The sequence below is a fragment of the Mixophyes fleayi genome, chromosome 4 (assembly GCF_038048845.1).
Source record: "Mixophyes fleayi isolate aMixFle1 chromosome 4, aMixFle1.hap1, whole genome shotgun sequence".
Lineage (NCBI taxonomy): Eukaryota > Metazoa > Chordata > Amphibia > Anura > Limnodynastidae > Mixophyes > Mixophyes fleayi.
Window position 1 is genome coordinate 48,645,315 of NC_134405.1, and position 25,604 is coordinate 48,670,918.

Below are 25,604 nucleotides of genomic sequence, written 5' to 3' on the forward strand. Positions count from 1 at the left end.
CGTGGCCACATTATGTTGGGGGCGTGGTCAACATGGGGCATTGATACATACATTATAATAAAACATTACATTTATCAGGCCCTACCTATCATGCCACTCCCTCCATCCCAGAAACACATTACAACACTCCCAGTCCACTGTACTTATCTATGCTTCTGATACTGTTGACATCCATCAGAGTGGAAACTACTTGTAGATTGAGCAGGGAAGCTCTGAGTCTAACAAGATTAATAAATCTCATGAGACTTAGAGCTCCTCGACTTGCTCTGCAGGCTGTGTCCTATCCAGGGACTGGGAGTAGCTATCGGCTCCCTCCTGCTAAGCAGAGCTGGATTTAGGCTCAAGGGGCCCTAGGCACTTAAGACAAGGGGGCTCCTATGATGTAATATGGTTATTAGACACATTTTCAACAAATACACAGGCAATACTGTGAGCACTACTGTTAGGTGCACACAGTTCTGCCTTCACAAGCAGTACATTGTGAAGTAGGACATACCTCCCAACTGTTCTTGCAGGCAGACCAAATCCTGACTAAGCGGGACAGTCACCCACCAAATTCAGGACAGTTGGCAGACTGTCCTGCTCTCTCTTACCTGTCTTGTCATTGTCACCACTTGTGGCTGCTGGTGTCTTTAGATCAGTTGCTGCTTGTCTGGATCCTGGAATGTTGGGGGCCCTATTTGGAAAAAAAAAATGGGTACATGAGATTTCGAAAACTCCAACCAGCACCGGTGTTAACTAAATATAGCCCCCAAGTTTTAAAATTAGGCCTCACTCCAGCCCCAACATTAAAATAATAGTATTCACATTTGATAACTACATCTATTTCCCTCCAACTAGCCCTGACATTAAATATATACATTTAATAAATAGACCTATTTCCCTACAATCAGCCCCAACATTAAATTAATAGTATTCCCATTTAATAAATTTATTTCCCTCCCTCCAAACAACCCCAGCAAGAAATTAAATAGCATTTATGTTTAATAAAAATAACCATTTCCCACAACCATCCCAGGCATTAAAAAATTCATAATCGCATTTAATAAATAGACCTAATTTTCCCCAAACAGCCCCACATTCACTTAATAGCACACATTGTAGTCATATACTGTCCCCCACACACATTATAGTCATATACTGTCCCCCACACACATTATAGTCATATACTGTCCCCCACACACATTGGCCATTTTTATTTTCCCCCTCCTACAGCCATTGCTCCCCTGCAGACATTTTCACTCACCCCCCTTCCCCCTGCAGACATTCTCACTCAACCCCCCTTCCTCCTGCAGACATTTTCAGCCCCTCTCCCCCCTGCAGACATTTTCAGCCCCCCCCCCTTGCAAACATTTTCAGCCCCTCCCTCTCTGCACACATTGTCCCATACTGGGCTACCTTGGGCTGGTCTCTGACCCACCTGCAAATTTTTCCCTTTAAAATAGGCTGCTGAGTCGATATTTGCCCCACGGGCTGAAGTTTGCCAGACCTCCCCTGGGGCCAGGGGCGGATCTAGAAAATTGCTATACCCGGGGCGATTTAGGGGGGGCGATATAGGCCCCGCCCGCTTTCCGACACCAAAGTCTGCCGGCGGCTGCACACTATGTGCAGGTCCGCTCGGCAGTGACAGTGTGCTGCCCGGCTGCAATGATTGTGTTTAAAACACAATCAGAGCAGCCGGGCAGCACACTCTCCCTACCTGTCACTGCCGAGCGGACCTGCATATACTGTGCAGCCGTCGGCAGCAAGTCCCTGCTAAGAGGGGGGGGGGGGGGGGCGAGCGTCCCGATCGCCCCTCCCTGGATCCGCCACTGCCTGGGGCTGGGGGGGGGCAAAAGTGTAAATATTGGTCTGATCATATTTTGGTTACAAGAGGAAATTCTAGGTGCCGTGATTTGCTTTTGGCTTAAGTTGAAGACATCACTTTGGATATGGAGAGTTGCTGCCATTTAAGTACATGTAGGGCCTGATTCATCAAGGCAGGTATCTGACGATTTTTATTTTTATTTTACTGTTTCATCATTAATGCCTATATTATTAACAGGTGATAGTGATTCAATATTTTTTTTTTCTGTGCGTTCATTTGCGAATTTATAACCCATATAGGTATCCTGCAGTGTCTTGTGTAGTAGAGCACAGCAGACCTACACCGGAATTCGTCAGCGCACGTATCTTCAGGTCCGAAAAGCCAAAATATCTGCGCTATAAACCAAACGCAGGTTGCGCTCAGTATGCGTGCCTTGGTGATTCAGGCCCGTATTGTTTCTGCATGAGACTGGTGGGGCTGTCACATGAATATATACACATGCATGATGTTATTCAATGTCCCAATATATTACTTTGTCATCCTACAGATGGAACAGTATGTGGTGGTAATGTGTTGTGCCGGCTACCTGAAGACTGTAGTGATATAACAAACTGTAACTGTATGGATGGATACAGTAAAACTCCTGATGCAAATACATTCAGATGTAATGGTGAGTAAATATGTGTAGTAACAGGTGTAATGGTTATAGTGATAGCCAGTTATATGAAAAAATTACTGGTAAATACATACAGTAACATTTCAATGAATAAAAAGCAACCAATGTAGTTAATTTAAAACTTTTTGGAGGTAATAAAGGGAAAAAAGGACCATTTCAATTGGTAAAACCAGAAGGGACTGATAAATAATTATGGAATACAAGGTATGTAGCAAAATGTGTAAAAAAGAAATCAGATTAACAAAGATTGAAGATAAAAGACTGTTTGCCAGTAAGTAAATAAACATCAAGATAAATACCACTGATAATATTAGGCTGATAAATGATAAAGTAGGAAAACTAATTGCAGAAGATAAGATAAACACTGTATCTGACTGTCACTATTGTGGTCAGGGGGGATGTTTCTCTGAGAGGCTAAATGTACAACTGTCACACTGGAGGTTTGGTCTGACTTCCTCTGGATGAAGGTTACACTGAATGTACCTTTGTCTTTTTTAAACCTTACAAATCATGTAAATATGTCATTATAAATCGATATACTTATCTCAATCTTGCAGTGTGCTTATTACTGTGCTACACTATTCACACTCACATATTTAATATGTTTCTCCCCTTTGATTTTACAGATAAAAATGAGTGTCAAGATTTTACTCACAATTGTGGCCGTAACACAAAATGTAGAAACTTTCCTGGAGGATTTTATTGTCTGTGTAACTCAGGTTATCGCAAGGGAAACAAAGCACACCTCTGTCCTGTCGATGATAGTAGTGAGAATGAGTGTACAGGTGAGTGAGCAACGGTAAAAACATGCAGACCCATAGATTGTAAGCTTGTGGGCAGGGCCCTCTTCCCTCTCGGTCTGTATGTATTACCCAGTATTGTTTTATTACTGCTTGTGCCCAATTGTAAAGCGCTACGGAATCTGCTGGCGCTATATAAATAAATAAATGATGATGACGATGATGACATGCTCTCGTTACATGTTATGTTACAAATGTTATCAATGAATATATATATATATTATATATATAAACAAAAACAGACATAGGTCCTCTGCACTCACCATGTACAGACTGGGGTGCAAGAGGATGTTGCCCACATTGTATAGACAAGAAAACAGGGATACTCTGCACTCTCCAAACACATAATTAATGCTATATCAAGTACTGTTCTATATTAAAAACAGGGAATGTTAATTCCACATATTGCAATATATGTTTAAGCTGACCAAATCACGCCAAAGTCTTATATATATATATATATAATTTATCACTGTTTTTATGCAATGTAATCAGTATACAGTGGCACTGTTTTGTCAGTTAATTTTGCAGAGAGGTGCCAATAATAAACTGGAAGAAATGCAGAGTCACAGTGTGAAGGGGCATCCAGCTCCTTTGACAAGCCGAATCTTCCACAACTATGACATTGTGGTCGGTGTTGTCAGCCACAAAGGAGTTCTATGCTATTGGAGCTGCAGAGCGCATGCGCCAATCGAGTGGACAGCGCATGCGCAATAATATACACGCAGGCTGGCCAGGTGTGATGACAACATCACATCTGGTCGACACACATGGAAACGCTGGGAGTACCTGTGAGGGTTAACTGGCTCTGCATATGGCTGTGGATAGTAATGGAGTTTGTGAGACATATAGAGATGATGATAGAGATCTTTGTAGAACATATTGTAGTATTTAGAACTGTGGTATATTTGTGGACTAATATAGGAGTATACAGTTGTACATGTGGGTTAGTAATACTGATGTTGTGTGTTTGTACCTGGAGCATATAGTCAATGGTATTTGAGATAGAGCACAAGGTTTATATTGAGAATTGTAACATCTGTGTAATGGAGTATGATAGAGGTTGTAGTATTTAAGAATGGGAGTTGTATTAGGAATAGAAATAGAGTCTGTGGGATACCTATGGTAATAATAGAGCCTACATATAGGGGTGTTATGGAGACTGTACATTTGTACTAACAGTGGTGTTTTGTAATGCTCTTTATAATGCAGTATGATAGGAGCTGTAGTACATAATAATAGGAATTATATACTGGCAGCGGTGATGTCAGTATGTCACGTACTAGAAAATGGTCTAGAGTGTCTGTGTTTGTGATAGTTGGAGATCTTGTGCAGTCGTTGCTGCCTAAATGGAATGTTCAGATGTTCCAGTCCTGTAGGTCAGAGAATGTTGGGGGGTTTCCAAGGAGCAGTGGTTGTGATAGGAATGGGTGGTTGTGAATATCACTACCTGTGTGGAAAGGAAGAGGGGTGTGGGGTGTTGACTTACCTATTCAAGTGCTTTCCTTGGATGTTCTTTGGTGTAGAGGGAACACCAGACCACTTGGAAACACCTCTCTTTTACTTCCATAGGCAAATCGAGGGGGGTTTCCTAGTGCCCGGAAACCCCCCTCCGAGCCTGGGGCACTGTATAATTGAGGTGGCTGGACCCTGCCTCCGCTTCACACGGCTCTGCTTGAAAAGGGAGAGCTGCGTGCACCTAACAGTAGTGCATGCAGCATTGCCCATGTATATTATAGGGATAGGAAGAGTTGGAGAGCTGCCAAGCACTGTCTAATATTATAGCCATGCCCCCATGCGTGCTGGTGGTGTGGTGTGGAAACCCCCTTCTACAAATCCTGCATTTGCCCCTGACTTCCTACACCTCAGAAAATGCTACTGATATCTTATACCAACAAGATATAACAGCACTCTGCACGTTCTACCTATCAACAATCTATAACTGGAAACCAGAATTACAAGAATTGGAATGTAAACTGTGTTCCAAGCATCATGAGTACCATCTGAAAAGCTCTAAAATGAATATACGCATAGAGCCACAAAAAGAAAAAATCGAAATAACCCACTGCTCTTATAAAGCACCCTTTCTCTCACCCACACACACCATATATGCACTTGAACACTCCAACACACCCACTCAACAGCGCTACAAATCACACAGCACTATCAATATTAAAGGGCATTATAAACACAGAGCTTAAAAACATCCACATTATCTATACACTATAAACATTCATAGTGCTATAAACATAAATAGCAATAGACAGGGCTATAGACTTCCATAACTTCCTGTACCTACAAGGTTATAAATTTACTGTGTGTTTTGCTTGTGCTTCTTTTGGATTAAAGAACACTGGAGGACGAGTAGAACTATGTGTGATCTTCATTCAGCCATTACAGAACTACGTCATCATATTAAAACCACACCATATTTCCATCTCTGGTCTTTGGATCATCAGTAAAGACTCTTATTAAAGGCTTATTTAACTAGCAAGCGAATGTCAACAAATACCATGCACATATGAATTCTGCAATAACATATTAACATTACATCCTCCCATCTTTAAAATAAGTCCTATATACTTCAGTGCTAAGACATGGGTAGGTACCGGGTAGGCCAACTGAGCGGTGCAGAAGGTTACGTTAAACCCGGTATCCTCACAGTATATGACAGTTCAAACACTGTAAAAGATAAAACTGTATTGCACAATGTATGCAACTATGTCTAAACATTTGAAAGAATGCAAGATGAGAATTCATTGGTTGCATTTTGTATATGTCTCACAGTGAACATTTTAATACAACGGGCAGACAATTTAAAGCATTCTCACATACTAACGTATGCCATGCTTTGTTCCTACTGAGACGCTCATGTGAAAAGTTTCACCTGTTTTCAGTGAGCAATCAGCAATGTCTTTTCCTGTGCTTTCTGTTTAAAGAAGTCTAAATGACACAATGGCGCCCACCTGCAAAGATTTTATCATTATCGTTATTTGATGAGTTGAGGGGTGTCAGTTGTGTAGTTGGACGGACAATCATGTAAAAAATGTATATGTGTATACCGTGCCTAGTCATCACTATCATCCGTCACTCACACCCGACGGTGCTTTTGTCTGAAAAGGAGCGTACTTCTGCTTACGCCCTAGTTTCAATCGCCCATATCTTCTTGGGAACGTCTTTACTGTACTACGTTCAACCAGCCCTTCCCTCCCACGTTCTGCCTCTCAAGCTATAGACTCTCGTGTCTATTGCGCTTGGAGATGAATTGCATAAACTTGAGTTTTCTGATGTATAGTTTGGTATGCAAAATATGGTCCGTATCAGCATTTGAAACCCTTAATTAATCAGGCCTTAAATAACCCATAAACAATTACCATAAAGAAAAATAATTCTAAGCATCCATGCTAGCTATAACATTGCACTAAATACCCACCACTTAAGAACTATATAACAAGTCACAAAAGAGGTATAAACCACTGCAAAATAGATTAAACTGTAAGAGTGTAAAACCAACACCGGAGTAATCAAGAACATAGAATTCCGTACAAGCACAGTACTTTTTCAAAACCCTGCAAAACCTACCCCAAAAAGTAGTAATAAGACAATCATGTGTCTGACCTCCGACACACCACCAACATGCAAACTCATCTTGCACGTTAGGTCTATTCTCCTTCTCTCCGTGGAATCCACAGCCCAGACTGTTGAAACTCCCCTCTACACCAAACAACATCCAATGCAAGCACTTTGTGTAGGTAAGCCAAGACCACACACCCTCTTCCTTTCCACACAGCTTTTGATATTCATAATCATTCACACCTTTACATTCAATGTGCCAAGAAAACCCCTAACATACTATTCCAGCAGCACCCCAGAGACCTTTACTGTGGTTTGACAAATTGTAGTGGATAGCCAAATTTTAATTTAAACTGCACTTTATGAAACAAACACTGTTAGGCTGACGGTCTGTTCACCTTTATCAGCCGCCTTTCCCATAGAGCTTTATACGCTCAGCGGTACTCAGATGCCCCCAGGACCTAGTATAAGTTTGTAACACAGAACTGTAGCGGCAGGCCAGTAGACTGAGTAGATGGCAGTGGAGGGTCAGACGTAAGCCGAGGTCAGAGGTCACTAGCAAAGCAGAATGGTCAGATAACACGCCAAAGGTCAGGGTCACAGGCAACACAGCGGGGTCCAAGGTACAGGCCAAAGGATCAGGGTCACAGGCAAGCAGGCAGAGTCCAAGATTCAAGCAGGGGTCACAACAGCAGGTCTAAAAGCAAATGGACAAAGTATCCACAGGGCAAACAGAATCAGGACACAAGCAGGTCAGCAACAGGATAATCCACGCTATAACCGGCAGGGAGGCTAAGCCCTCCCTGCCTAATATACTGATACTAGCCAATCAGGGCTTAGCCTGTAATTATCAACAGGCACCAGGTAATTAAACAAGTACCTTGATTAATCAGCCCACAGGCTGTGAAGGTTAGCGCATGCGCCCGGCTGCACTGATTGCCGGGACGCGATAGGTTAATCTCGGCGTTCGGCCGTTGCCCTGGCAATGGTCGTGCCGAATACCTGGGAGTGACGTCCCGGTCGTCACGGAGACGACCAGGATGCTGGGTGGGGAGAGCAGGGAGTCGCGGCATTGCCTGTGGCGGCCGCGGCTCCTAACAAACGCTAGAAGTATTATGTAGCATATTACAATAATATTACACACAATGGCACAAACAAAAGGGATATACAAACAATAATTAGAGAGCGTATTTTACTAGTGACCAGGTATTATATAGGAATTTCTTCCAATAGGACATCTGGATTGTCATGTCCTACTGCCCTCCCTACAGTTCAGCCCAAGAGTCACCCCACTTTAGATGGGCACATGGGCAAAGACCTGTGGAAGGTACCACTTGTACTTTTCAAGAGTCAGTGCTCAATCCTGGCACCATGGTACAAGTCCAGTGGGGGCTTTAAATCACAGCCAGACTTGACTGAGTTGGGACTTTAAAACTCTTCCAAGTTCCCAAGCTCTGGTCTCCTAGAAGAGGGTAGGTGAATGCCGCGGCTCATGTGTCATTGCAGGAGTTAGGCCAGCAGGGAAGAATGCTAATTTGTGCCATGAGGCATGCTTAAATATGTTTGCATATTATGATTTAAAAACTGTCAGTAAGAGGCCTATTGTCCAGATAGCCCTGAGATTGTTGTGGAATACTGTTCCTGGAACTGACAGCTGTCATTACAGATGGTGGGGTGTTGGCGCTCTGAATTGCTGGGAATTCTGGCCAGAGTTAAGTGACTGCTATAGCTCAACTTGGTGGACACGTCATTCTGAGGTTAAAATCAGGAGGAGCCAACCACTTAATCTCATCAACTGGGATTAAGATCTTTGTGTGAGGGTTTGTTTACTACTATTGCTCAGCATTTTCAGGCAAAGACTTTGAGGAGCTAGATGGGGATTTGTGATGGATTAGGCTAGAACCTTGCCACTCACCAAAAAATAAGTTTCACCAATCCCGATTTTGTGGCAGGACAGCTTCGTGACATTTCACTTCCAGGACGGTGGGAACATGAGCGGTCTTTAAGTGGATGATGGCACAGGCAATAAAGGAGAGGTCATGGCTTTAGCTGGACTGTATGGAACTCAAATTTGTAGGATCATGATTAGTAGAAGTTCTACCTGATACCCATCTGCATAGGTCCATACCCTTGTATATGTCTGCTAAAAGTGGGTTGATATTTGTAGTGTATCACTACCAAGCCTGGTACAAGGAAAACCAGCCATCGGTGTTATCATTGTTTCCCTCTGTGTTGCATTGTAATTAATAGCGTATGTGAACTGTTAAGCATAGCACTATAGCCACTTTGGAGTTTATAGCGTTCCAATAAATTACATTTATTTTATAATTCTTATACTCATATTCAAATTCTTGAGATCTGCTTGCACTTGAATACAGGAGTATGGGCGTGCAAGTTACATGTGATTATATAAAATACAAGTTGCATTCCCATTGTATTTGAAGATAAATCAGGCCTTGTATTTACAGTACAAATTAAGAACATCTTGTTTTATGTATTTATTGTAAAAAAATATATATTTTTTTTAACAATTCATGTTTTTAGTAATGATTATACTGTGCAGAGTTGTTCATTTATTTTATAATAGAAATATTTTTGTATGCATTCTGATGTGAACTTACATTGTACATATGCATATACTGCAGTCTGTTGTGTCTGTTAACATAAGGCAAGTAACATTTAGGAAGGGCGTACATATACCCAGATTCAGATGGAAACGTATATCTTGAGATCCACTTGGAATTGAATACAGTTGGAACAATGCTTAAGTGCTGGTTTTTAAAATGCAACTTGCGTGTAAGCTTGCATCTGAACATGATCAGGCCCACATATATATCTTAGATATAAAAAAAATCAGACCTCAACCTCTATATGAGCCCTTTTGTGTTTAAATGGATTTGTATCATAGAAAAAAAAATATTTTTTTTTGTTGCCCAAAGGTTGATTTTGAGCATTTGGAATAACTTTTGTGTGACAAAATCAATTTGTTATGCAGAGCCATTTATTTCATGATGTATTAAGCAATAATGATTGACACATGTCACTTGTGCTTTGTTGTTTGTCTTGTTAATAATTTGTTTTCTTTCTTTATCAGCTTCCACAGATAGAGATGAGTGCAAAGAATCCCTTGGTATCTGTGGTCCTAACACAGACTGTACAAATACAGATGGTTCATATATATGTACCTGTCAGAATGGGTTTACAAATATATCCAATAAATGTGAAGGTGAGTGTCATATTATATTATTATTTTCATCATTGTCTTTACCACAGTGTGTCTCATGAGTCTATGGAATTATATGTAGTCAGTCTTCCCTGACAAAGAAATAACTAATGTATGAAGGAATAGAGAAAAGGAAAAAAGAAAAACATATTTGCAAAATAGCACAAAATGTTCCAATAAATGGGAATTATTAGAAAATAGTGTTTTTTTGTTTATTAGATGTAGGAGTTTAGCCCAGGAAAAAGGATGTTAGAAGCTGGAGCCACATTCAACTTAGAGGTGGGGACAAAGTCCTGATAGTTTTTTTGAGTGGGTTTAATGAAGCCTCTTCCCAACCACACACCTTCCCCTGCACCACTGATAGAATTGTAAGGTAAAAAGCAGGGTCCAGGCTTATTACTCCTGATAGAGGTTGGGCTGGATCTCCCTCTACCAGCATGGGTGTGTGTGACAGTATGGGCTGGACCAGAAACGTCAGCCAAATATCACCTAGAATGTGTGGAATGCTTTATTTGTATTTTAAGTTGGACACAAGCTCATGAGTACCTTAAATATAGCCAGGTGGTTTGCATGTATTTCAGTGGATTACAGCATGGATCATCATCACCATTTATTTATATAGCGCCACTGATTCCGCAGCGCTGTACAGAGAACTCGCTCACATCAGTCCCTGCCCCATTGGAGCTTACAGTCTAAATTCCCTAACATACACACACACAGACAGAGACAGACTAGGATCAATTTTTGTTAGCAGCCAATTAACCTACCAGTATGTTTTTGGAGTGTGGGAGGAAACCGGAGCACCCAGAGGAAACCCACGCAAACACAGAAAGAACATACAAACTCCACACAGATAAGTCCATGGTTTGGAATTGAACTCATGACCTCAGTGATGTGAGGCAGAAGTGCTAACCACTACGCCACCGTGCTGCCCATGTACTTCCATTTCCTGGCAATTTAAAACCTCTTTTGTATCACAAAATCATGGAAGAGGTTACTACATGGATGTTCTATTCATCAACAAAGATTAGGACAATCAGAAGCTATTGTTCTTCCTGGAAATTTGCCTTACTGCTAGGCTCCAACACAGAAAGCGGGACACCACGAGGGGATGCCTTCTCTCCCCCACCATCTCCATTACTCTCTGATTTGCTGGCCAATAGGATCCTAAGTGACCTTGGAATAACCCTGCAGTGTGGGACTTTCTCTCATGGGAAGTTTGAACTGTTTAAAATGGCCCTGCAGGGGTACATCAGGGTTTTCTGGATTCCAGTAATACTGGTGTTAGTGTGTTGTCTCTTACAAGCACGATCGTGGTTCGTGCCTGAACTTCTGCAACTAATATGCATCTTCTGTGAACAAGCTTGCTGGATGGAAATCCTGCTCCATCAGGATCTGTCCACCTGTTGTGCATACTGGAGTACGGTGACTGGGGTCAAAGTCCCTACCACTTTGGTTGAGAGTTTTTGGCTGAGCGGCTGGGATGCACAAAAACTGAGGAGCACAGCAGAATTTTGGCCAGAATTTGTCATTGCTATCTATGGGACTCAAAAACATCACTGGAGAATAGCAAAGACGGTTTGGCCAGAAAGAAGGATGTCGGAAAGATCTGGCAGACCCAAAGGCTTTGTTGCTCCAGCAACAACATCAGGAACACTGGACTTCGGTAACAGTTTGCCTGGTTAACTTACTCATAGACTTTAATAGCAGCTAAGATATTATGAGGCCTCATAGCGAACTGTTAAAACTACAGCTTGGCTGGATGCCACGGTGCTCCCAGGGTACTGATGTACCCTACTTGCGGTTATTCCGACAACTGCCACAGGACCACTAGCAAAACTACAGCTTGGCCAGGGAACGTCTTTATACAGCTTGGCTCGGTTAAAGAATAGACTGTATTGTATATAGAGGTTGGGGGTTGTTTGAAGTGTGGTTATCACTTGGGTATAAATTTCATGTGTTCACAATATATATATACTATTGATTACAATTATTTCTGTCACCTGTAATAAAGATACAGTTGTATAATCTCTTCTTTTCATCAGCATTTACTAGAGAGGAACAAATTTCAGGAATAATACATAAAAATAGAAATGGTACAAAACCATTAATTAAAATTTGGTTGACAAATGAAGGCAAATGAAGGCAACTGAATAAAATCAAGATAAATAAAGCTCCAGATGGCAAATACCCAAGGGTTCTTATGGAGCTAAACTCAGAAATAGCTTGACCGCTTTTCTTAACTTTTATAGATTCAGTTTCATCTGGTACAGTACCAAGGGATTGGCAAATAGCAGGTGTGGTGCCATTATTTAAAAAGGGAAGGAGATCACAACCAGGGAATTATAGACCTGTAAGCCTGACATCATTAGTGGGGGAACTACTGGAAGGTATATTAAGGGATATTATTCAGGATTACTTGATGCACAATAAGATTATTAGTGGGAATCGGCATGGATTTGTGAGCCGTAGGTCATGTCAATCTAATCTAATTAGTTTCTATGAGGAAGTTAGTGGAAACTTAGACCATGGTATTACAGTACATGTGATCTACTTAGATTTTGCAAAGGCCTTTGAAACAGTGTCACGCAAGAGGTTGGTTTACAAAATAAGGGAACTTGGTCTAGGAAACAACATTTTTACTTGGGTTGAAAAACTGGTTGGAGAATAAAAACAGAGAATTGGCATAAATAGAACATTTTCCAATTGGTCATAGGTTTTAAGTGGTGTACTTCAAGGTTCCCTGCTGAGTCCACTCCTTTTTAATATATTTATGAATGACCTTGGTAATGGTTTAGAGAGTAAAGTTTCTGTTTTGCAGATGACACTAAACTTTACAAGGTAATAAAATCAGAGCAAGATGTAGTTTCTCTACAGAGGGGCTTGAATAAACTGGAGGATTGGGTGGCAAAATGGAAGATGAAATTTAACATAGATAAATGTAAGGTTATGCATTTAGAGATCAAAAACAAGCACACAATCTATAAATTACATGAGATCAATTTAGGGTACTGTATTTGGGAGTGCTTGTAGACAGTAGACTTAGCAATAGTGCTCAATGTCAAGCAGCAGCTCAAGGGCCAATAAAGTATTGGCATGCATAAAAAAGGGGTATATATAGATGCAAGGGAAGACAGTATAATTTTTCCACTATATAAATTATTGGTAAGACCTTATCCTGAGTACAGTTCTGGGCACCACTCTATATAAAAAAGACATTCATTTTGGAACTAGAAAAAGTTAATAAAAGTGTGTCAAAATTAAAAAAGTGTATGAAGTCATTAAATTATGAGAAAAGTTTAGGCATGTTTACTTTAGAAAAGAGGCATCTAAGAGGGTATATGATTACTATGTACAAATACATTAAGGGTCAATACAGAGAACTTTCATGAGAACCTTTTTACCCAAAGGACTGACTCTACAAAGGACAATTGATCACCCACTAAGGTTAGAGGAGAGGAAGTTTTGCAACCAGCAAAGGAAGGGCTTCTTTACAGTAAGGGCAGTCAAGATTTGGAATTCACTGCCAGGCAAGGTTGGGATGGCAGATTCAATTAATATGTTTAAGAAAGGGTTAGACAATATTTTAGCGGAACAAGGAATCCAGCGTTACGACCGTTAATTGAAATGAAGAAAATTAGTGGATCCAGAAAGAGATAGGAGCACAATATTGGGTCAGGAGGGATTTTTCCAGATTGAAACAGATTGGCAGTTGCTTCATCTGTATCAATTTCAAATATAAGAAATTTCAATAGCAGGATATCCAAAATAGGTTGAACTTGATGGACTGGTGTAACTATGTTACTATGTAACTTTAATTTTACTAAGAATACCAGCTGCTCCCTCTTTCTTTTGTGCGTGTGTCTGCTGAAGTGGCAAATTTGCCACAAAAGTGATCAAGGTATAATGGATCCAGGTATTATACACCAATCATACCAGTGTCGTGTTACTACTAAATGCAGAAGTGACATTACTCTATTTGTACACAACCTACTTATGTAGTAAAACATGTTTTAACATGTTATGAAATTGTGAACAAATAGGTTATTCCGATTATATACACAAGAAAGAATAATGTCACAATAAAAGCAAAAGTTGCATTTAACTTATTTTTTAAAAAAACAGTTGTGATTGACAAATGTCACTTGTGCTTCCTTATTTGTTCTGTTAAGATTTTTTTTTATCTTCTTCCACAGATATAGATGAATGCATGGAACTTCCGAATATCTGTGGTCATAACAGTGACTGCAGAAATACAGCTGGTTCCTATCAATGTAACTGTCAGAATGGGTTTATAAATACCTCCAATACATGTGAAGGTGAGTATCATATTATATTATCTACATCATTGTCTTTACCACTGTGTATATCATGAGTATATGAAATTATATGTACTCAGTAATCCGAAATAGCTAATGTATAAATGAAAAGGGTCAAAAGATGCATCATTTCACAGCAAATGGGAATGATTAGAATATAATGTTATTATGTTTGTTATATGTAGGAACGTAGCACCGGAGTATTGGCTGTGAGACCTGGAGCCACATTCGGCTTAGAGGTGGTGCAAGACCATGAATTTAGAGTAGGGGAGTGTGAAACTCAAGCGCACGCAGCCACGTCAGGTTTAAGCTTTGGGCATCTCAAAGTTATTTGTTTTTCTGCTGTATCTCTTGCTCCAGCTACAGGGCTAGTCTAAGTACTGATTAGTAGTGATAACAAATCTTGTACGCATGCAATAACATGTGTTTGCAATCATGTGTAACTGTCAAAGTATTTTATGCTCAGTAGACATTAGCAACATTCTAATAAATGTATTTCATGGAAAAACACAGATTGTTTTACTTTTTTATATTAATCATTTTTATTGAACAAAACTTTGCAAGTTATTGGGGTACAGAAAAAAGTAAAGGGGAAAGGGTACAAACCAGAGGGGGACCTGCGGTGGGGGGGGGGGGGGGGGCTCGCAGAGGGGGGTGGGGGTTTGGTCAATAAGTCATATCATATATAAATAATGAATACATGTAACAGCATTGGATCCTCTGTTGGGAGGATTTAAGTAGAACTGATATTTTAAATTAATGCCGTTATTATTATTAGGTAACAATATTGCAAGATTGCTTTTATTTTCCTGTGCATTCTTTTGCAAATTTAAAATCCACGTAGGTATCGTGATGCGTCTAATTTAGTAGAGCATAGCATACCTGCCCCCGATATTATAGACACACACATCTTGAAATTCGTGTCCTGTTCAATTTGGGCAGATGGAAAGCTTAAATACGTGCATATAATGAATGTAGGTTGCGCTCAGAATACATGCCTAAGGCACAAATTAAGGCCTGTCCTAGGCTAATATGCTCGTAGCGCCCCCTTACCTTCCACGCCAGGCTAGTACGCAATAGGCAAAAACTCTTCCTTTATTTAAAATTTGGCATCGTTCATCCTCCCCCTACTAATGTTTATGTTCCCGAGTTTTCGAAATTCATTGTCTTCAGCCTTTACCATGAGAATATATTTACTACATTTTTCTTTCATGTTTTCTTTTTACTGTGGAGAACAAGTATTCTCTTTGATATATTAAAATTAATTTCAGTTTATGCCTCTTTAAAAGAGGTATACAATGTTACAATTTTACACCCCCCCCCCCCAAAGCCTTGCACCCTAGACTACAGCCTAGCTAGCCTATTGGATAATCAGGCCCTGCGTGCCTTGATGAATGAGACCCTTTAAATTTAACTGGATCTTTAACGTAGAAAAATAAAATCTATTTTGCTGCCCAAAAGGGTGATTAGAGCATATGGAGTAACTTTTATATGAAAAAAATAATTCACTTTGCAGAACAATGTATTTCGTGGCACAACAACCAGTTGTGATTGACAAATGTCACTTGTGCATCCTTATTTGTTCTGTTAAGATATTTTTTTATCTTCTTCCACAGATATAGATGAATGCATGGAACTTCCGAATATCTGTGGTCATAACAGTGACTGCAGAAATACAGCTGGTTCCTATCAATGTAACTGTCAGAATGGGTTTATAAATACCTCCAATACATGTGAAGGTGAGTATCATATTATATTATCTACATCATTGTCTTTACCACTGTGTATATCATGAGTATATGAAATTATATGTACTCAGTCGTCCGAAATAGCTAATGTATAAAGGAAAAGGGTCAAAAGATGCATCATTTCACAGCAAATGGGAATGATTAGAAAATAATGTTATTATGTTTGTTATAGGTAGGAACGTAGCACCGGAGTATTGGCTGTGAGACCTGGAGCCACATTCGGCTTAGAGGTGGTGCAAGACCACGAATTTAGAGTAGGGGAGTGTGAAACTCAAGCGCACGCAGCCACGTCAGGTTTAAGCTTTGGGCATCTCAAAGTTATTTGTTTTTCTGCTGTATCTCTTGCTCCAGCTACAGGGCTAGTCTAAGTACTGATTAGTAGTGATAACAAATCTTGTACGCATGCAATAACATGTGTTTGCAATCATGTGTAACTGTCAAAGTATTTTATGCTCAGTAGACATTAGCAACATTCTAATAAATGTATTTCATGGAAAAACACAGATTGTTTTACTTTTTTATATGAATCATTTTTATTGAACAAAACTTTGCAAGTTATTGGGGTACAGAAAAAAGTAAAGGGGAAAGGGTACAAACCAGAGGGGGACCTGCGGTGGGGGGGGGGGGGGGGGGGCTCGCAGAGGGGGGTGGGGGTTTGGTCAATAAGTCATATCATATATAAATAACAAATACATGTAACAGCATTGGATCCTCTCTTGGGAGGATTTAAGTAGAACTGATGTTTTAAATTAATGCCGTTATTATTATTAGGTAACAATATTGCAAGATTGCTTTTATTTCCCTGTGCATTCTTTTGCAAATTTAAAATCCACGTAGGTATCGTGATGCGTCTAATTTAGTAGAGCATAGCAGACCTGCCCCCGATATTATAGACACACACATCTTGAAATTCGTGTCCTGTTCAATTTGGGCAGATGGAAAGCTTAAATACGTGCATATAATGAATGTAGGTTGCGCTCAGAATACATGCCTAAGGCACCAATTAAGGCCTGTCCTAGGCTAATATGCTCGTAGCGCCCCCTTACCTTCCACGCCAGGCTAGTACACAATAGGCAAAAACTCTTCCTTTATTTAAAATTTGGCATCCTTCATCCTCCCCCTACTAATGTTTATGTTCCCGAGTTTTCGAAATTCATTGTCTTCAGCCTTTACCATGAGAATATATTTACTACATTTTTCTTTCATGTTTTCTTTTTACTGTGGAGAACAAGTATTCTCTTTGATATATTAAAATTAATTTCAGTTTATGCCTCTTTAAAAGAGGTATACAATGTTACAATTTTACACACCCCCCCCCCCCAAAGCCTTGCACCCTAGACTACAGCCTAGCTAGCCTATTGGATAATCAGGCCCTGCGTGCCTTGATGAATGAGACCCTTTAAATTTAACTGGATCTTTAACGTAGAAAAATAAAATCTATTTTGCTGCCCAAAAGAGTGATTAGAGCATATGGAGTAACTTTTATATGAAAAAAATAATTCACTTTGCAGAACAATGTATTTCGTGGCACAACAACCAGTTGTGATTGACAAATGTCACTTGTGCTTCCTTATTTGTTCTGTTAAGATATTTTTTTATCTTCTTCCACAGATATAGATGAATGCATGGAACTTCCAAATATCTGTGGTCATAACAGTGACTGCAGAAATACAGCTGGTTCCTATCAATGTAACTGTCAGAATGGGTTTATAAATACCTCCAATACATGTGAAGGTGAGTATCATATTATATTATCTACATCATTGTCTTTACCACTGTGTATATCATGAGTATATGAAATTATATGTACTTAGTCGTCCGAAATAGCTAATGTATAAAGGAAAAGGGTCAAAAGATGCATCATTTCACAGCAAATGGGAATGATTAGAAAATAATGTTATTATGTTTGTTATAGGTAGGAACGTAGCACCGGAGTATTGGCTGTGAGACCTGGAGCCACATTCGGCTTAGAGGTGGTGCAAGACCACGAATTTAGAGTAGGGGAGTGTGAAACTCAAGCGCACGCAGCCACGTCAGGTTTAAGCTTTGGGCATCTCAAAGTTATTTGTTTTTCTGCTGTATCTCTTGCTCCAGCTACAGGGCTAGTCTAAGTACTGATTAGCAGTGATAACAAATCTTGTACGCATGCAATAACATGTGTTTGCAATCATGTGTAACTGTCAAAGTATTTTATGCTCAGTAGACATTAGCAACATTCTAATAAATGTATTTCATGGAAAAACACAGATTGTTTTACTTTTTTATATTAATCATTTTTATTGAACAAAACTTTGCAAGTTATTGGGGTACAGAAAAAAGTAAAGGGGAAAGGGTACAAACCAGAGGGGGACCTGCGGTGGGGGGGGGGCTCGCAGAGGGGGGTGGGGGTTTGGTCAATAATTCATATCATATATAAATAACGAATACATGTAACAGCATTGGATCCTCTCTTGGGAGGATTTAAGTAGAACTGATATTTTTAATTAATGCCGTTATTATTATTAGGTAACAATATTGCAAGATTGCTTTTATTTCCCTGTGCATTCTTTTGCAAATTTAAAATCCACGTAGGTATCGTGATGCGTCTAATTTAGTAGAGCATAGCAGACCTGCCCCCGATATTATAGACACACACATCTTGAAATTCGTGTCCTGTTCAATTTGGGCAGATGGAAAGCTTAAATACGTGCATATAATGAATGTAGGTTGCGCTCAGAATACATGCCTAAGGCACCAATTAAGGCCTGTCCTAGGCTAATATGCTCGTAGCGCCCCCTTACCTTCCACGCCAGGCTAGTACGCAATAGGCAAAAACTCTTCCTTTATTTAAAATTTGGCATCCTTCATCCTCCCCCTACTAATGTTTATGTTCCCGAGTTTTCGAAATTCATTGTCTTCAGCCTTTACCATGAGAATATATTTACTACATTTTTCTTTCATGTTTTCTTTTTACTGTGGAGAACAAGTATTCTCTTTGATATATTAAAATTAATTTCAGTTTATGCCTCTTTAAAAGAGGTATACAATGTTACAATTTTACACCCCCCCCCCCCCCCCCCCCCGCAAAGCCTTGCACCCTAGACTACAGCCTAGCTAGCCTATTGGATAATCAGGCCCTGCGTGCCTTGATGAATGAGACCCTTTAAATTTAACTGGATCTTTAACGTAGAAAAATAAAATCTATGTTGCTGCCCAAAAGGGTGATTAGAGCATATGGAGTAACTTTTATATGAAAAAAATAATTCACTTTGCAGAACAATGTATTTCGTGGCACAACAACCAGTTGTGATTGACAAATGTCACTTGTGCTTCCTTATTTGTTCTGTTAAGATATTTTTTTATCTTCTTCCACAGATATAGATGAATGCATGGAACTTCCGAATATCTGTGGTCATAACAGTGACTGCAGAAATACAGCTGGTTCCTATCAATGTAACTGTCAGAATGGGTTTATAAATACCTCCAATACATGTGAAGGTGAGTATCATATTATATTATCTACATCATTGTCTTTACCACTGTGTATATCATGAGTATATGAAATTATATGTACTTAGTCGTCCGAAATAGCTAATGTATAAAGGAAAAGGGTCAAAAGATGCATCATTTCACAGCAAATGGGAATGATTAGAAAATAATGTTATTATGTTTGTTATATGTAGGAACGTAGCACCGGAGTATTGGCTGTGAGACCTTGAGCCACATTTAGCTTAGAGGTGGTGCTAGACCATGATTTTAGAGTAGGGGAGTGTGAAACTCAAGCACACGCAGCCACGTCAGGTTTAAGCTTTGGGCATCTCAAAGTTATTTGTTTTTCTGGTAGTTTGTTTGATTGTTTTTAAAGACAGGGACAGCACATAGACAGAGGAGAACACCCCCTGCAACACTCCCTCCCCTGCACCACTGGTAGCAATGTAAGGTAAAGGCAGGGTCCAGGCTGATTTCTCCTAATAAATAAATGAAACAATCTGGACTAGTTAAAGGGATGGAGGGCTAGATCTCCATCTACCAGCATGAGTGTGTAAAACTGTATATTAAGGGCTAAAAGCCCCATGGGGATGAGTTATTGCATACCCCATGGGTGTGTGTGTAATAACTCTTTTTGGGAGCTATATCTGAGCAATAATCATAACTGTTTCTAAAGATCCTGGCTTGTTCCATGGTTCACCTATGCCTGCTGTGTTGCTGTGACCTATCAATAAAAGCTAACAGTCTAATCCAGCCCTGTCTGTCCTGTGTTGAGCCCAGCATCCTGAATCACTGCTCTTCCTGCTACCCAAGTGTCCTTACCCAAATTAAGCAGTTATGAGAATCTAAGCAGAAAAACCAGCAAAGAGGTGCTGCAGCAGTTACGCACACAACCCAAAAACAAGTGGCACAAGGAGCCGGTGAAGGAACCTGGAGGAATCCCCAACTATTCACCTACAACAGGGGGAACAGTTGGAACTTATAGTCAGGGATTGTCTGGTATGGGCAAGTGGCACCATAAGGAGGGGTCAATAATAGTAGGATAGTAATGGTAAGCAAACCCTAAACATTTTGTAAACCCCTGACTTAGTGGCAAAGTAAAACCCATCATGTCACAGACTACCTGACTGGTGGCAAATTGTGAGATAGTCTCAAGTGAATATATGACGATTGGTTCAAGTGAGCCACGTTATCCATGAAGGAAGTAACTGGAGCACTTGAGGACACACTCAATGTTTAAGTTCAGCTGACTGCCAAAGGCAGACCTTGAGATCCTGTGCCAAGTAAAAGATGTTGACATCCCCTATTCATCTACAAGCAACTAGATGATAAAGGTGCTAACCAGGTGGTATGAAAAGCACAGCATAGTGGTGGAGGTAGTTCACAGCAGCAGTAACCAAAATGATTCTCCAGTCACAGCAATATATGAACTTACAAAGATTTTATATAGTCCAGCACCAGGTCACAACGGCAGGAATTCCCAGCAGCGATTAGCATCACAAGGAACATCACAAGGAAGACTGCTGATAACTGTAACAGTTAATAATGCATCTGCAGACATGAGGATACTTAGGCTCCATGGGGTGGAGCAAAGATTGTGGTATATGATCTGCAGAAAGAACATCAATTGCAGTTTCACTACTGATGCACACCAGAATTAAAGAAATCGGTACTAGAGCATCGGCCAGACTATTATTTTCCTATCTAGCTTCCGTTGCAGAAGTACCAGTGAGGTTCCAATTTAAAACTGGGTTGTTTCCCAAGGAGAATTGCGTTCAGCACATTGAGTACCATATCGAAGGCCTGTCATCTTGCTTCCCCATCTATTATATGCTCAATCAGCCCCCTTGTGGTGGTCAGCTCCAGGGCTGTCTGAGAGTGCATGGGAAAATCGAAAGGGGTTTCCACTTGGCACAACAAAGGGGCATATTTAAATTGGATATCCTGGACACTGACCTTAACAGTCTTTTCTAGGGTGAATAGTCCCTGAGTTTACTGACTCTTCCAGCACAACAATGATGACTGTTACGAAATAAATCTGGAAAAAAGATATTGTTTTGCCAATATGTCTTTATTAAACACACATACTGAGCTAGCTTTTCAAAATCATTGCAAGCCAAGAAAATACACTTACAAAGTGTTAGAGTCTAAACTACTTAATCATCATAGTACATATTATTTTACAATAAAACATTCCTTGTTAATTAATATCATATTAAATTACACTATAAGTGTTATGAACTTGCCCTTAGAATAGCCCTAATCCAAGATGGTCAGGACTGTCTCAGGAAGATTCCATCTTGGTTCACATTTCCTGTTTGGGCCTATAAAAGACACTTCCTGTTTTGAAGCCTTTGCTTGTGTATTGTGTTTGAATCTGAGCCAGATACTCCCACAGAACTTGGCTCCCTCTTGTGATTTGGATTGCAGTTGGCTGATACTTCCACAAGACCTTTACCTACCTTGGCTTCACTTGTTGGATACTTTAAATTTGTAAAATAAATCCTGTTTACTTTAGAACTACCTGTCTATTGTATTCCATCTGTGATAGTAGAAGTGTGACAATAGGTTATAACAGATAAACATATTAGCATATTGTCTGATTGTCTTAATCCTAATACATATGTGATAAACATGTAAAATACTGTGCAAACACTTAACCAATAATATTCACATGATTGCACATCTTTTATGGAAAGTTTTACTGAAAGACAACTCTACTAATCAGAATCTCATAGCCCTGTATATTCAGACTGTCTACAGTATGTAATGAGAACGTCTCCCACTTAGGACTGAAGAAGCTGAGAAACTAATATTGCTCATAACTCAACCTTGAATAATCTCTTAAAGACACAGTTTCTCTTACTAACTTCTAGCAGTTCAACTTCCATTTTGTCTTCAGCAGGCCATCACAATGACCACTCGCAAGAGACATCCCGTAAAGTCTTCAGTGCCTCCAGTTGACTGGGTGCCATTGTGATCACAAGTTATGGATAGAGCCTTTAGGGGACATGTTAGGTAATCTAGCAGTGCTTAAAAAGATCAATACAGTACAACATTTAATTTTACAAAGTGATCTAAGTGGGGATGTATATGGTGGTATGGCATACCGTCACTTCCCATACTGCCTTCATTGTAAAACTACCAAATGTCTTTCACTTTTTTTTCCAAATGGGTCCTCCAACATTCCAGGATCCAGGCAAGCCGCAACTAAAGAAAGCAGCAGCCACAGGTGGTGAAAGTGAAAAGAACAGGTAGGAGAGAGCAGCAGAGTGTGTGAAATGTTGTGATTCTAGTAGGGACAATGCCAATTTTTGGTGAGTGTTGTGCAAAATGTAAGGTGCAGGCCAAGACTGAACTCTTTCTGTACACACTGCATTCTTTCTATACTACACTGTGGTGCTAGATGTCCTGAAAGTTAGGAGTGCTTGGACATATGTCACGCTCCAGTGAATTCATGGCCTAGTGATTTTGATGTGCTAGCCACGCCCCAATGGTGCATTACCATGCCCCCAATTGTATGACCAAACCCCTGAATTTTTTTTAAGCTCAGTCGTCTATGAGGGGGGACCCATGAATTTGTTGTACCGGGGCCCTGAATTTCTCTTGGTAGCAGCCCTGCATATACAATGGGGTACAAGATGGAGCTGAAATCAGGATATTCCTACAAATGACTTGGGACTCCAGTCTCAGTACAAATGCTACAACTATAAACTTATAGTATCACCACACTTTGAGATATACAATTCACTCTTTAGTGTTAGAGGCTGTTTGCCAGACATTGGATTAGGCTAACAGAGTTCTGAGAAGTGAGTCTGCCAGGAACTCTTTCTGAGATAGAAGTAAGATTGATCAAACAAGAGTTCAAAACATGTTTTAAGCAGACATACCTTAACTGAATTCACTATTTATACACTTCAGAATAGGAAAGATATAACTAATAATATTCCTGAACCTCCTTATATATTATCTGAGAAGTTGGGATGGAAGAGAAACATTTTTACATTTATAACATACTGCATTAGCCTCTATGTACGAATAGCACATTAAATATATAACACTGCCAAGTGAGTTGTGAATATTACCGGTAAGTTACACTATTTACAGAGGATATATTATTTCTTGTTAAGAATATCAACATTGGATTTCTTCAATGAAATAGAAAGCCTAAGTATCAGAGCAAAGTTATATTGAATCTTGTTTATAGCTACATAATTGTTATCATCTAACATCAAGGCTGATTGAAGGATATAAAGCAATCAGATATAAAACGGAAACAATATCACCCAGTCTGCTATATATAGTAGCTACACTGTAACAATATTTGTTTTATATCACTATCATGAATCTTGTTAAATACAGATATTGATAGTGATTATCAAGGATTCCAAAAAAGTGGGTGTTTTAGATGAACTCCCCTCCTAAATGGTGCAGGGGAATTTTATAGGAGCAAGTTTGGGGGTTTTGGAGACTTCAGCCAATTTCTCTTTGACCTCAATGAGAAAGGTGAAACTGTCCCATGCAATAGATGGTTGGAAGACTGGAGGTAATTTTAAATTAGGAACTAGAGAGACGATGTATATGTAATTGTATGCAAGATAGAGTAGACAAGAAGGTATAGGGCATAGTCAAGGAACATTAAAGATGACTGGGGGGAGGAGTTAGATAGGCAAGAAACAGACGAATAATACTAAAAGTGACTGTAAAAATATGAATGTATGGCAACAAGTGTTAGGAGTCCTCCCAACAAAATAGATTAACTAGAATTAAGGATATTGGAAGACAATTAAGATGTAGCAAGATAAGATGTAGCAAGATATGTGACTTGCAGTTATTTTGGGAGGTTATAAAATGTTTAGGAAGTAAAGGAAAGAGGTGTTTGTTTTTATATAAAAGCATGTTTAAAATAGCTGTTATGGGCAAGATATACAAGGAGAAAAAGACACCAGTAAATTAATGTTTACTATAAGCCACCTAGCAAAAACCATTGCGCAGAATTTCTATTAAAATATACTGCATCTAATATACAGTTGAATATGCAGAATAGTAATCACAACATAGTAACGTGTGACAGGAGTTTCAATAAATCTTTGTGTTAGGTAGTTACAAAATCCAAACATTTTTGACAGGCAAAGTTTAATTCACTCAGTGAAACATCACAGCTTGTAGACTGGAAAAGTGTAAAAGCAAATATTTTAAATACTGTAATATATGAGTAGTAAAGTGACAATGGGAAGGCCGTCTAAGAGGATATGGCTAGTACAGTATACAAAGGAACGCTGTATTGTAGTAATAAGATGACAATGGCGTAAATTCAGCTTCTCACAGGTGTCATATCAAAGCTCATTATTCCTTTAACAACCCTGTTAAAGGAATAATGAGTGGTATTATGTCCCCTCTAGGCAACATAGTATCTATCCACAGGTGAGCAATGCCTGCTGGAAGAATTGTGATCAAGCTGGCACCTTCCTGCATGTATGATGGAGCTATCCCTGGCTTCGTCCCTTCTGGTCTGCTGTCATCTTTTTCGCTTCTGCTGTTCTTGTTACCTCTATCTCTTCTGACCCCAAGTACGTGATATTCACCTTACCTATCCCTGACCTCCCCTCTTACTCCCACAAGCTTCTTAGACACATTATGAGTGCGGTGATCTGCCAGTTTGCAGCCTCTTGGAAGAACTCCTCTCCGCCGACACTCCGTTCGGTCTGCAACTGGGTTTATAAAATGGAACATATTACTAGCATTCTAAGGGGCTCCTAGGATTCCTTTCATAAAGTCTGAGCTCCCTGGTCCTCTTATCATAATCAATCGCTATTCCATCATTAGGCGGGATTCTGTTTAGGGCAGATACCATCCTCTGCTACCTGACTGTCTTACTGCTTTTTTATTCTTCATGTTACCTCCCCCTCTCCTCTTTCTTTCTCATTCTCCCTCCAGCCTCCCTCTTGCTTCTCTTGGTCTATTCCTTTTTCCTCCCTCCTTTCTTTCTC

General features: G+C 39.8%; 1 protein-coding gene across 1 annotated transcript in view; it reads left to right on the plus strand.

Moving 5' to 3' along the window:
• LOC142150644 (adhesion G protein-coupled receptor E3-like) overlaps positions 1 to 25,604 on the plus strand; it is a 96,851-nt gene that overhangs the window by 16,115 nt on the left and 55,132 nt on the right. The window contains exons 3-9 of the mRNA XM_075205839.1: positions 2,355 to 2,477; positions 3,110 to 3,268; positions 9,951 to 10,082; positions 14,276 to 14,398; positions 16,015 to 16,137; positions 17,758 to 17,880; positions 19,501 to 19,623. Coding sequence (XP_075061940.1) covers positions 2,355 to 2,477; positions 3,110 to 3,268; positions 9,951 to 10,082; positions 14,276 to 14,398; positions 16,015 to 16,137; positions 17,758 to 17,880; positions 19,501 to 19,623 — 906 coding nt within the window. The remainder of the gene's footprint in view (positions 1 to 2,354; positions 2,478 to 3,109; positions 3,269 to 9,950; positions 10,083 to 14,275; positions 14,399 to 16,014; positions 16,138 to 17,757; positions 17,881 to 19,500; positions 19,624 to 25,604) is intronic.